This window comes from Manacus vitellinus, unplaced genomic scaffold (genome assembly GCF_001715985.3).
Source record: "Manacus vitellinus isolate BGI_N305 unplaced genomic scaffold, ASM171598v3 scaffold_26_pilon, whole genome shotgun sequence".
Classification (NCBI taxonomy): domain Eukaryota; kingdom Metazoa; phylum Chordata; class Aves; order Passeriformes; family Pipridae; genus Manacus; species Manacus vitellinus.
In genome coordinates this window covers 4,044,447-4,056,686 of record NW_021939960.1, presented here as the reverse complement: position 1 = coordinate 4,056,686, position 12,240 = coordinate 4,044,447, and the positions used below count along the sequence as shown (strand labels likewise).

Here is a 12,240-nt window from a genome sequence, read left to right as displayed (position 1 = left end):
GTGGTTTGCCCTCGTGTTTAACGTTGCCTTTCGAACAGGTTCGCTCAGCACCGTGCGAGGCCTTAGGGCTGCGGGGAAACCACGGACGGCAGCACAGAAGAGCGTGGTGGGGCCGGGCAAAGCCGAGCGAAGGAGCGCAGCGGTGGCAGTGACAGTGACCCGAGTGCGGGCGGGGGCTCCTGTCCCCCAGAGCGGTGCCTGTCTCCTCAGGAGGGTGAAAAACACGGGCCCTGCTCACAGAGTGTGAGGGCAGAGGAGGAGGAGGAGGAGGGAGCCCGGCAGGCCCCTGCCCATGGCAGCGCTGGCCGGGGCAGTGGTGCTGCCGGGGCAGGGGCAGGGACAGGCCGTGGTGCACAGCGTGTCCCAGGGCATGGCTCTCACCCTGCGGGAAGGGATCTGCGTGTTCTATGACCTAGAGCTGGCACAGATTCATGTTCTGCAAGAGGAAGGGCAAGAAAAGAGTTCAGAAAGCAAGGCAACTGAGAAACCACTAGACACGCTCCGGATGGAGGTACAAGTGAAGATATGTTACCTGTTAGCTCCTACTGTCACACCGATCCGGTTCTAAGTATCCAGTCCTTTGTGCAGCTTTTTATAATCTCATCCCATTTTTTAAAAGACAAGCTAAACCTTTAGACTAGATAACTAACTTGTTGAAATTCAGACAAGTTTTTAATTCAGTGCACCAGTTTGGTACTATTTGGTTTGACAGCCTCGATCTCTTAAGTACCATTACACAGTTTCCCTTCTCTATAATTCAGTTAGTTCAATACTGCAGTGTCGTTAAAGCTGGGTGTGTAATATGGTTTCATTTGAAATTAATTTTATTAAAAGGACATGCAAACACTGCTATTTATTCTGTTCCAACTGTTGGTTTTATAATAAAATATTATTTTTATTCTTTTAAAATTCATGCAGCTCTAGATAAGTTCTGAGGTAGGTCATATTTAATTTAGCTAATGCAAGACATACCACAACCCTGTAATTGCTTTATGACAAAGAAAGCATTACAATTAGGCTGCAGAAGTCCTATATTTGATAAAAAACTGAGAGCATACTTCTTGTTTTCTTTTAAAAGGTAAAGGTACTAAAGTGAAATTTAAAATCTTTTTGAAAAATTAAGATACAGGGGGTTGTGTTCTCAGTAGTGTAATCTTTACATGACACTCTGAAATTTTACATAAAATTTTGAAGAGGTAGGGCTCAATTTTAGTAACTTTTCACTTCCCAGTTAAGCTTTTGTATGCTAAATGCAAATTTTTTGTTGCAGTTTTGTCCATCACATTTAAGCCTGAAAATCAAGATGAATTAGTAGCTTGTCTTTTGTTGACTGCTCAGTTGATTTGCCACTAGTGACTGCCGTTGATTGAGAAAGTTGTAAAACATTTTCTTTTTTAAACTAGATTGACAGAGATAATGATGCCATTGCGTTTGAAAATAACATCCAGCAGCTGAGCCCATCTGAAGAGGGGGAAGGAAAGAAACTTTTTTCCACAGTTGGGGAAAAAAAGAGCCAAAGCTGCAAAGCCAGTGAAAATTTGTCAGAGTTGTGTAATGAAAGTAAAGAGCAGGAATATGCAACTGCATCAGAACAAACAGTTGTAAAAAATTCCAAGAATCTAAAATTTCAGGCTTGTGCACCACGTCAGAAAAAAGGTAAAACGTTAACAGTGTTTGTAGTTCATTTTTAGATAATGTATGTTGGGTGAGATTTTGAAGTGAGGCTGAAATTTTATATTAAATACAGTGGTAATTGTTGAGTTTAGGTTAGGTTAAGTCTTAACATTCTGTGGAAGTTTGGAAGAAGAAAAAAAACCTTTCAGCCTTAAGCGTTAGAAGATCTTGTTCAGGCTGATGTCAGGAGAGACATTTTGGATGGCATTTAGAAATTAATGGTCTTTTGAACAGTATGTGGTATGTGAAACCTCCAGGGAGATTTCAAAGTTAATATTGTATAAATGCCTTTGAATAAACCTAGTAATTTATTTAGTCTCTTAATTCATTCATTCAGCTTGAAAATGGGCTTTTTTTGAGGGTTTATGGATGAGCTTAGAATTGTTCCACGTTGCTGGCAGAGGGTGGTCGGCAAGTATCAAACAATACCTGTCAGCAAAGCCTTTCCCAGAACCTAAATAAAAGTGACAGAAAATGGCTGATTTAAAGTTTTAGAAATGTGAAAGTACGTTGCAGAAGTTAAGGACTGACTTGGAAGGGAAAAGATAAGCATCTGTTTCCCTAGAAACTGTGTGTGTGTGCTGGAAAAGTTGGATGACATCAGTGATGTTGAGTCTGTAAACGTGTGTGTTGTAGCATCTGGATGCTAAGGTATCTTGGCTGAGGTTGTTTATGGAACTTGTACAAATTGTTAATGTCCCATGTTTTAGTTACAGCCCTTATAGGAAGCACATTTGAGCAGCTTTAACAAAGCTAACAATGTTCTTTTGTGTGGGCATGAATCCACAATGAATAAATGACAATAAAGTGGTTTTGTTTGCTGTTACTGAAGTGTCATCTGCACATCTCTGTGTGGTATAAAGCATTGTATAAAATGCATTTTGGTCTCAGCATGAAAAACATTACAGAGAGTGCACTTGGGAGCTGAGACAACTGTTCTGGAAAGACTCCTCAAATATGACGTATTTGCCATTTCACAGTTTCAAATCTTCTTCATAACTGAAAGTGTTGTGCATTTAATCTTGTTACTCTCAAAAGAAATTAATTTCTGTTGTGCCATGAACTTTATTCTATGACTTCTTCAAGCAATTGATTCTTTTTTTTTTTTCCTCAAATTCAACTAGTAATTCTAAAGAGGCTTTTACATCATGATTTTTTTATATACACTTTACAGATTCAGGACTACCAGAAAGCTGAGAATAGCTTAAGCTGCCATTTCCAAATCTTTGAATAAGCTTCCTTAGTACTAATTACACAGTTGTCCTCAAGAAGTGTGTTGCACAGGTTGTAAGTGCCTTGATGAACCATGTCTTAATGATGATATTGAGAGAAGAAGTCTCATCCTGTCTTGGAGGTGAGAGCTAGGTTAGGAGTTAGGTTTCCTGAGATTAGATTCTAAACTGTATCACTAACATATAGCACTATTTTTGGGGCAAATCACTCAAGTCTTAACAAAGTCCTTTGATGTAGAAGTATGAAGTATTTTTACCTAAAGTAGAGGGACTCTGTTGAAATTGGTATTTTTTTGAAAATGTAAAGTCATTATTTTGTGGCTTGTACAGTCTAAATATGTCTTTGTTCCAACAGGAGAAAAAGAAGGTTTCAGCTGTTGTTTCTGTTCCTTCACCTCAGCCAGATTGTCAAATCTGAAGCGTCACTTGAAAACCCATTCTGATGAGAAACGTTACTTGTGTCACCTCTGCCCAAAGGCTTTTCGTACAGCAACTCTCCTGCACAACCATGTGAACACACATACAGGTGTCTAATGCTTGAAAATACTTCCTTTTACACACTATCTGCAAAACTGAATTAACAGGCAAATGACTTTGCCTTAGAACTGTGATCATTTTGTACTTGAAAGTTTCTCTGATTTTGTTTGGTGTTCCATGCTGAAAAGACATTGTCTGTTGTTAGTAACTCTCTGTGTACGTGTTTGTTTATTTTATTAAATACCATTCTAAACATTTTTGGTAAGTGAGTATGACTTCAGTTGTGCCTGATTCCCATATGCATAGTAGAATGTTCTGTGATGTTTTCGTTTTGCTGTATAAACATATGAAGCAAAGTGATAAATTGTGTTTATTATAAACTTATATTGTACATATATATTGAAGAAATTCTTTACTATGAGAAGGGTGAGACACTGGAGCACGTTGTTCAGAGAACCTGTGGATGTCCCATCCCTGGCAATGTTCAGAGTCAGGTTAGGTGGGGCATTGGGCAACCTGATCTAGTGGAGGGGATTTGGTACAAGATGGTCTTTAAGGTCCCTTCCATCCCAAACCATTCTATGATTTATTGTGTATAAAAAATCAGAAGATCAGGAAAGGTTCTATTAAAATATTGTGAATATTGGTGTTAAATAAAATTCTAATGGTGTGTTCTTGCAGGGACCAAACCCTATAAGTGCAGTGACTGTGATACAGCATTTGTGACCAGGGGTGAGCTTTCACGACACAGGCGGTACAAACACACCTTAGAGAAACCTTTCAAGTGCACGATATGTGAATACTCCAGTGTAGAAGTAAGTACAATCATTTAGCTTTTTAAAACTAGTTTGAGGACATTTTTATTATGCTGAAACTGCTGCCAGACAATGTGTTTGTGTGAATTTGATCCTCTTCCTTTACACTTCATGGGGGGCAGTACTAGCTGATGTCTAAAATAAAGGTCATATGTTGTGTTTATATACTTGATGATGTTTGGTTTTCTTTTCAGAACTGAAATTTTCTTAATCAAGAAATAAAAAACGAAGAGTCTGCTTAAGGGTTCACTTGTTAAAAACAGGCTTTCAGAAATGCACCTGTGATTGAATCACAGTCACCTCTGATTGAATCACTGTCACAGTTTAGTGGATATTCACTGTCTGAATTTTTTATGTGCTCTGTCCAGATCTGAAGGCGTAAGCAAGCCTTAACTTTATTCCATGCACCTTACCTTATTAAACAGATTTTGGATTGCTTGCATCTTTAAAAACCCTGACAGTTTATTTTAAATTATTCTATTCTTTCTCTTGTTTCAATAAGGAACTATTCAGCACTCATTGCTCTTCCAGAACTCTCATTCCTGTGAGCTTTACCTGAATGAGGAAAGCAGAAGGAGCTCTGTAGTACTGCCATGCAAATTGTTTGATTTTTGTATAGCAAAGGTTGGCAGTCACGTTTAATTTTATTTGAATAGTGTTGTAGATTTGAATGGATCTGTCAGTGAATTCCTTAAATATGTTTATAAATGGAGGAATTGAACATTTGGTAACTCCCATTTGCATACCTACAATATTTATGTAGAACAGATCAGAGCAGTAGAACAAAGTAGAATGAAATAAACTTTGCAGCATTGGGACTTGAAGGTGAATAGACTTTGAAAATACTCAGGAAAATAAATGAAAGACCAAACTCATTAACCAAAGAATTTTATGTTTGGTACATCCAAGTAGTGTGAGAGTAGTAGGTATCCTCTTTATAAAATGCTAGCTTTTATGTTCTTACTATAAAATTTCTTCTAATGTGGACACTAAACATGGAAATAAGACCATCTGGGAAAGAGTAAAGTGTTGCCCAAAACCACAGCAGGCTGATTGTGCAGGAAAAATGGGGAGGGGAGGAATATGGATGTGAGAGTGCTGATTTTGGGATTAATGCAATATTTTAAATTGCAATGGGTGTATTATGTAAAATTTCTTATATTTTACTTGATTATGTCTCTAATGTAGGTGTTGCTTTAGCAAATCTCTGATTTTTATGTTAGGCCAGCAAAATGAGACGACACATTCGTTCCCACACAGGAGAGCGTCCCTATCCCTGTGACCTCTGCAGTTATGCCAGCAAAGATGCCTATAAACTGAAAAGGCACATGTTGACTCATACAGGTAGGACTCTGCAATGATCAAGTCTGTGGTCTTAGGCCCTTAGTATTCATAGGGTTAGAATGATATAATTTCAGACTCTAAATTAGTCCTTTTTTCATTTGTGATTTTGAGTAAAAACGTGTGAAAAACATGTTCTCTTTAAATGTTCTGGATTTGGCTATTGGAGATCTAGCTATTAGTTAGTCTTGCTGCTCTTCCTGAACTTCTTTTATATTAGGAAAATATTTCCTTTATGTGCTGTTGTTTTCTGTGGATCAAGTTGTCACTTTTATTTCTCGATTATATGATTTTATATGGAGTGTGTCTGATGGGAGATTTTTAAATGTCTGTTCAAAACATGGACATTTCTGTGGCCCCAGACTGGTCAAAAGGATTAAATTGCTTAAACATTGAAAGCAGTGTGTTCCAGTCACAGCTCTGTAATGTGCAAGTCTTCTGAGAAGGCAGTTGGTACCTATCCTGTATTTCAGGGTTTAACTTAGCTCAGTTATGATATATAATGTGTGTTATAATTGATGCTTTAGTTTGTTTCAGAGTGTGACAGTGTGGTTTGAATCAAATCTTCCAAATATCCCCACTTATCCCTCATTGAGACAATTTTGACTTGTAGATTCTGGAAGCCCAAATTTTGTGTTGTAATCAGTTATCCAAACTTATGGAAAGTTATTTAGCCATTTGTGCATTGTCAACTAATAGTAACTTTTGGTCGGTGTGGAGACTGTTGCTGTTAGAACATGTTGAGGTCTGTGGGAATTTGCACTTGTATCAAATGACTAGGCCTTCTAAGCACATGTTATTTTAATATCTTTTTAATAGGGGAAAAACGCTATGAATGCTGTGTTTGCCGGGCCAGATTCACTCAGAGCGGTACCATGAAAATCCACATGTTACAGAAGCACGGAGAAAACGTCCCAAAACACCAGTGTCCACATTGCAGTACCCTCATTTCCCGAAAAAGTGATTTGGGTGAGTTCGAAGGAAAAAACTGAAAATGAAACGTAGAGATAAGTAAAGGTAAAATTTCACCAAATATGTTATATTTGACTTCATACGGTCACAAAATGTTTCTGTGGAAAATGCATTTATGTTTTACAGGTAAGTTCCTCCTGCAAGGAGATGTGGTGACATCTTGTGGTTGATGTTTTAATTTGTTTAAAATGTAAAGTAGCAAAGATTTAGCTTTTTCTTTAGCTCAATACCTGTGCCACTGTGACCTTCTGTATTTCAGTAAGAAATGTTTGAGGCAATAGAGCTGACCAGTAACTATATAAAATTTTAAGTTTCCAGAAATATATGAAAAAGCTATATTAAAGAAATACTTAAACATACAAAATGCCTTTAGAATCTATTTATGTTTTCAAATAAAGATCCAACTGAAATATGGTAAGTATTTGAAGGTAGAAGTGGAATTATTATTTACATACATACCATTTCTTCATGTATTTTTGCAGTGTTCACTTTTATATTGTAAATACTACTTTGGGTAACATTTTTCAGTGAATTGTTGCGTACAGACTAATGCAGGGGGTTACTGGAATTTTTGAAAGTGGTTTGTTAAGCAATTTTCATTGAAATCAACAGGATTGATTTCTATGGAAAGTTACACCACCTTGCTGCAACTTTAGTTGTCTTAAACTGATTTGGCTATTTTACGTGTCCTGGAGAGAGCACTGAAGGTTCTTTTGTGTTTGCATTACTCAGGGATGTAAACAGTCCTTCTTTTAGTCAAAATTGTGTTAAAATGAATTGTTTTGGATAACTGTTCAGGTGTCCACTTGCGAAATCTTCACTCCTACATGGAGGAGGCCATTAAGTGCAGCGCCTGCGAGGCGGTTTTTCACGAACGCTACGCTTTCCTTCAGCACAAGAAGACTCACAGAGGAGGAAAAGGATTCAAATGTGCTCAGTGCAGCTACACGTGTAATCAGGTATTTAAATTCCCTGAGAAAATACTGCTTCACTCAGTTGGTGGTTTGGCAAGGTGTGGTTGGCTTTGGGGTTATATTTACCTGAAGAGGATAAAAGCTTTTGTGCCTGCGGTCTGACTGAAATAGTGTAGTTATATTTTTATTTCCAGGATAAATTGTTCACAAATAAACAGTGAAAATGAAATCTTTTTATCAAGAAAAGTAGTCTTGATAAATCTTTTGTACATGAACTGCTTAGAAGTATCAAGTAAGAGCAATCACTTTCCGTGATGTCCTGATAAGAACAAAACACAGTATTTGAGCCTGAAATGTGATTTTCAGCAGTGACACAGAATGAATTCAGTCTGAACTGAAAGTTGTATTTTAAAGAGTACATTTAGGATATTTAGGAGAGCTTTGGCCTTGATATGGTGGAATGTATCATTACTCTGGTCTGGTTATTTTCTCAGCAATCCTTAATAAAGTTAGGAGGAAAACCTCTGACCTTCTCCACGGGGGAGCAGTATCCCAGTGTGTTCTTCAGCATCTGCTCACAGTGGAGGATAAATAAGGAGTCTGTGCAACACCCTAACACTTTTCTGGTGCCTGTGAGAGTTGTTTGTACATGTGTCACAGAGCTGGGTAGTAATGTTACAGATATTTTTGTGCTGAATTGCACATAAACAAACCCATACTGGTGAGAAGCCCTTCACTTGCTCGTGCTGCAGCACAAGCTGTTGATGGAAGCAGCTCCTCACTCTTCCCTTTCGGAAGCACCAGGACTGTAGTGTTAAGCCCACAGTTTATGAATGCCCTAAATGTGGTAAGGGCAAAGATAGATAAGGGCAGGGTAAGATACTTCCTTTAAGGGATCTCAGTGGAGTTAGCTTTAGAAAGTATTGCAGATTGTATTGGCACAAGGGACTATTTAAAAGAGCATGTAGTGACAGGACAAGGGGGAATGGCCTTAAACTGACAGTAGGTTTAGATTGGAAATTAGAAAATAAAATCTACTGTGAGGGTGGGGAGGCCCTGGCACAGGTTGCCCAGAGAAGCTGTGGCTGCCTCATCCCTGGAAGTGTCCAAGGCCAGGTTGGACAGGGCTTGGAGCAACCTGGGCTAGTGGAAGGTGTCCCTGCCCACTTCAAAACCATATGCAATGAGAACATATTTCTCATTTTGAGTTAACTGTGCACACTTTAAAGTAAGTGTAACCTTTTTTCACATACAGATTTTATATGTAAAACTTTATTGCTTATCCAGGAACCAGAAAATGATAAATTTTATTTTATACCCACCTAATGGCAACATTCCTTTAAAGTAGAATTTTAATACATATTCTGGAAAATCTTCAGGAGTTTTATAAATGTTGTTAACTAAGTCAGTCTTCCACTTAGCATTCCAAAATTTCTCTGTCAGAGCCATATTTGTTTTGTGTGTGTTAAGTTGCTTACATAGATTAATATCTGATTCATATATTTATTCTTCATTATGCTGACAGAAAAATATGCGTAAGCATGCTGAAAATTGTGGACTGGGGAGGACAGAAACTGCTGCACCCAGAAAAAGAAGCAAGGAGAAAAATAAAATCCAGGAGAACCCCAAGCGTGTTAAGTCAGAAGGTAATCAGCAAGTAAGTTAGAATTTAATCATGTAAATTAGATTCAAGACTAAAAGGTTAAGGCAGTGAGTCTTCCCTGCTGTTTAATTACTGTTTCATAGTGAAGCTAACAGTGGAAAAATACTTCAAAAAAGGGTTTTTTGTGTGTCAGAAATTCTTGTCATCTGTATTGGGTCATTGCTCAGGTGCCCATTCTGGGCTGTTCCCCTGCTCCAAACGAGTTCCTAAACTCCCTGCTTAGCAGTGCTTACATAAATGGTTTTCTTTTCCCTTTTGCAATTTCCCTTTGCCTTTATAAAGGAGAATGAGACCCATCCTTGAGCTGAGGCCTAGTGAGATTTCTTGAGAGCTCATGATTTATAAGACATTGCTTTAATACAGACCGGATTAAAAACTTTTCGCTTTCAGGGCTCAGACTGCCTGTTAACCACAAAAGGTCTAGTACATCTTAATAAAGAAATTGTTCACCACCTTTTTGTCATACTTGGACCAGGTAGTGATCAAATAATAATAAAATGTTACTGATTTAAATGGCCTCTCACACTGCAAAGATGAGCAGGCCCATTTATGAAGCTCTTGGTCCAGCACATCTGTAGACTCAGAAGATCACCCATAATTACTCAGTGCTGCTCTTTGTGGGTAGCTCTGGAGCACTGAGTGTTTATTCTGTCACTTCAGTCTCTGCACTGTTGCAGGGTGAGAGCTGGCTGTGCGTTTCCAAGGTCACCTACAGGGCCACCATGGCCAAAAAGTAGCTTTGCCTGAGCAGAATATCCCATCGTTTGCCCCTGTGCTTCCCAGATGGTGTTTGAAAGCCATAATAGTCTCCTTGATAGGATTCCTCAGGTGATTTTTATGGAGTAATAGATAAGAATGCAGATACATCTTTGGCCTAGGTGTCCCAAAACCTTACCTTTTGATGTATCAGGTTGTATCTGCACTGATTCATGGCCAGTGACACGGAGAGAAAATCTGACATAGTGTGAGAAGAAGAGATGTTGGAGCTTTTCTGAATCTAATGAATATATATCAGCAGCTGAGTTTACATTAGCATTGACACTTCTGTTTTCACTGGTGAGGCTGTAATGGTATGGTTAGAGAGAAGTGTTACAGCTGCAGTGTTTATGTTTTTGCAGTAATTAGATTTTGCTGTTATTAATGTTTTCCTACATGGAAACAGCTTCTTTTTGATATCTTGCAAATATCTTCATCTGAAAGCTTGATTTTTCTAGAGCTATGATAATGTATTTTTAGATGTTTTTCATGCAAATACTCAGTTCATAAATTGACTCACACAAATATTAGAAATTTCTGTGCTGTTTCAGAAGGTTTTTCCCCAAAGTTGATGTTTGCAAGTTTTTATATATCAGTGTCCACTTCCTGCACAACTTGAAGGGGCCTGTGGGATCCTATATGTGGCTTTACAAAAGACAACTTGTGAGACTGGTGTTGTCAATGATTTGCTTTTGCTAATAAAAAAGAAAAAGGATGCATATGATAATTAAATTTCCAGTTAAATAATGCTTAGTTTTCCTCTGATGAGAATACCATACTCAGTAATGTGGCTTGTAATGTAATATTTGACCTAAGATAGATTCATTCCCCAAATAAAGTGTAAAAGATGTTGGTACATATTGGCAGTGTTTTCTCCACTAAATTAAACTGCATATTTGTTAAATTTATTGAAAGATTTACTTGTCTTTCTGGTTAATCATCACAATATTTAATTCTTTTTTTCTCAAAGTTGCCCTGAAATCACTCCAAGATGAAAAATGAACACTGTGCCAGCGAGATTGTTCCTGTTTTAGATGGGATAGAAACAGCAGCTCTGAGAGAAGACAAAACAGAAGCAATTTGTGAAATGGATTCTCAACATGATGGACAAATAACTCACAAACAGACTGATCTTGCTTGTTCTCAGTGGTTGTAACTGACCATTTCAAAGTGTGGAACTACCTCCAGTTAGAAAGTTGGAAAAGGTGTTGGTTGAAAGCTGTTGAAGCCTCTCTGTGCTCGTATTTCTTCTTGCTGCAATTTCTGCTGTGTAGCCTAAATACCACTGCCAAATTGTGAAAATGATAGGGAACCTTTGCCTGGTTTATTACATAAATGTGATAACAGAATGAGGAAAAAAATAGCTATTTTCGGAGTAATTTATTAAAAAATGGATAGGTTTGTTTCACCTTGCATTTCATTTTTCTCCAGCCTTACTCACAGAATTGCAGATTGATCTGAGGCAAAGTTCTGCCTCAGTAGCTCTATAGCACTGAGAGCTGCATGAACTTCAGATGGTTTATGCTTTGCTGGGGTGAGCACATGAAAGGCAGTGATTTTTTAATGCAAGGAACATTTACTGAACCTCCTTTCTGCAGACACTTTATCTTCTAATAGAATTCATGATGCTAAAACACAATTTTGTGAAAAAGCATTTCTGTGAAAAATACATGGACAGGAATTACCATTTAGGTGACAGAAACCTCGTTCAGTTTTGTAGTGTTTTGGCAAACACTGAGAAGTCAGAGTGCTTGAATTCATCAAAATTTGTCACTGGCTTTGTTTTTCCAGTACAGTTATTTGAGTTATAACGGTACATATTTATTGGTTTGTTTCTGTTTTCACAGTGGTAAAGTTTTAGTAAGCTCATTTGTTCTTAACAGGGCTTAAGAATACTTTTGTCCATGATAATTGATTAAATAATATCCTTCACTTTATTCTTGTTGTGCTGTTTCCATTGATGTTATAAAATCTAAGCAGCAGAGTTGTTTAAATTACTTGATGAATTTTATGAATATATATTATTAATTTAATAGTTGTTAATAACAAAGCTGGCACATTCTGTAGCGACATATAAGAATCAGACTACATGAAGTGGAATATGAATGTAGTAATAAAAGATATATTTATATCTGAACTTGCAAAATTATTTTTTCAGTAGTTAGAAGCTGGAAATGCATCCTTTTGGGAATCAAGAAAGAATGGTTTGACCTCTTCAGGAGTCATTCCTCGTGGTCTCGTGCTTTATAACAGCAAATGGTGATTGTTCTTCATGATAAAGTATTTGCATAACTATGCAAATACAAATATTTTTGTCATTATACAGATTGATGTTTTACAAAGATTTAATTATATTATTCATATATTTAGACCAGTATGCATGTATTAATATCTTT

General features: G+C 37.4%; 1 protein-coding gene and 1 long non-coding RNA gene across 4 annotated transcripts in view; both read left to right on the top strand.

The window, feature by feature from the left end:
* The window catches only part of LOC108639951, a 4,722-nt gene extending 4,576 nt beyond the window's left edge, over positions 1–146 (top strand). For both annotated transcript variants that reach the window (XR_003915856.1, XR_003915857.1), the window contains one exon: positions 39–146. This is a non-coding gene — a long non-coding RNA (uncharacterized LOC108639951). The remainder of the gene's footprint in view (positions 1–38) is intronic.
* Positions 147–192: 46 nt separating this feature from the next.
* Positions 193–11,197, top strand: CTCFL (CCCTC-binding factor like). 2 transcript variants are annotated; one of them, XM_018073982.2, is made up of 9 exons: positions 193–511; positions 1,404–1,656; positions 3,262–3,432; positions 4,065–4,198; positions 5,422–5,542; positions 6,359–6,508; positions 7,310–7,470; positions 8,951–9,071; positions 10,815–11,197. In XM_018073982.2, the coding sequence occupies exons 1-9, from the start codon at positions 293–295 to the stop codon at positions 10,844–10,846; spliced, it is 1,362 nt and encodes a 453-aa protein (XP_017929471.2). In that variant the 5' UTR covers positions 193–292; the 3' UTR covers positions 10,847–11,197. The 2 variants fall into 2 exon arrangements, with proteins under 2 accessions (XP_017929471.2, XP_017929472.1); XM_018073983.2 differs by having other exon boundaries at positions 208–511; positions 8,951–9,082.
* The last annotated feature ends 1,043 nt before the right edge of the window (positions 11,198–12,240 follow it).

Coding starts and splice junctions, on each gene's coding strand:
- CTCFL (XM_018073982.2), top strand. CDS start 293: ATGGCAGCGCTGGCCGGGGCAGTGGTGCTGCCGGGGCAGGGGCAGGGA. Junction 6,509..7,309: donor TTCCCGAAAAAGTGATTTGG/GTGAGTTCGAAG, acceptor ATAACTGTTCAG/GTGTCCACTTGCGAAATCTT. Junction 7,471..8,950: donor GCAGCTACACGTGTAATCAG/GTATTTAAATTC, acceptor TTATGCTGACAG/AAAAATATGCGTAAGCATGC.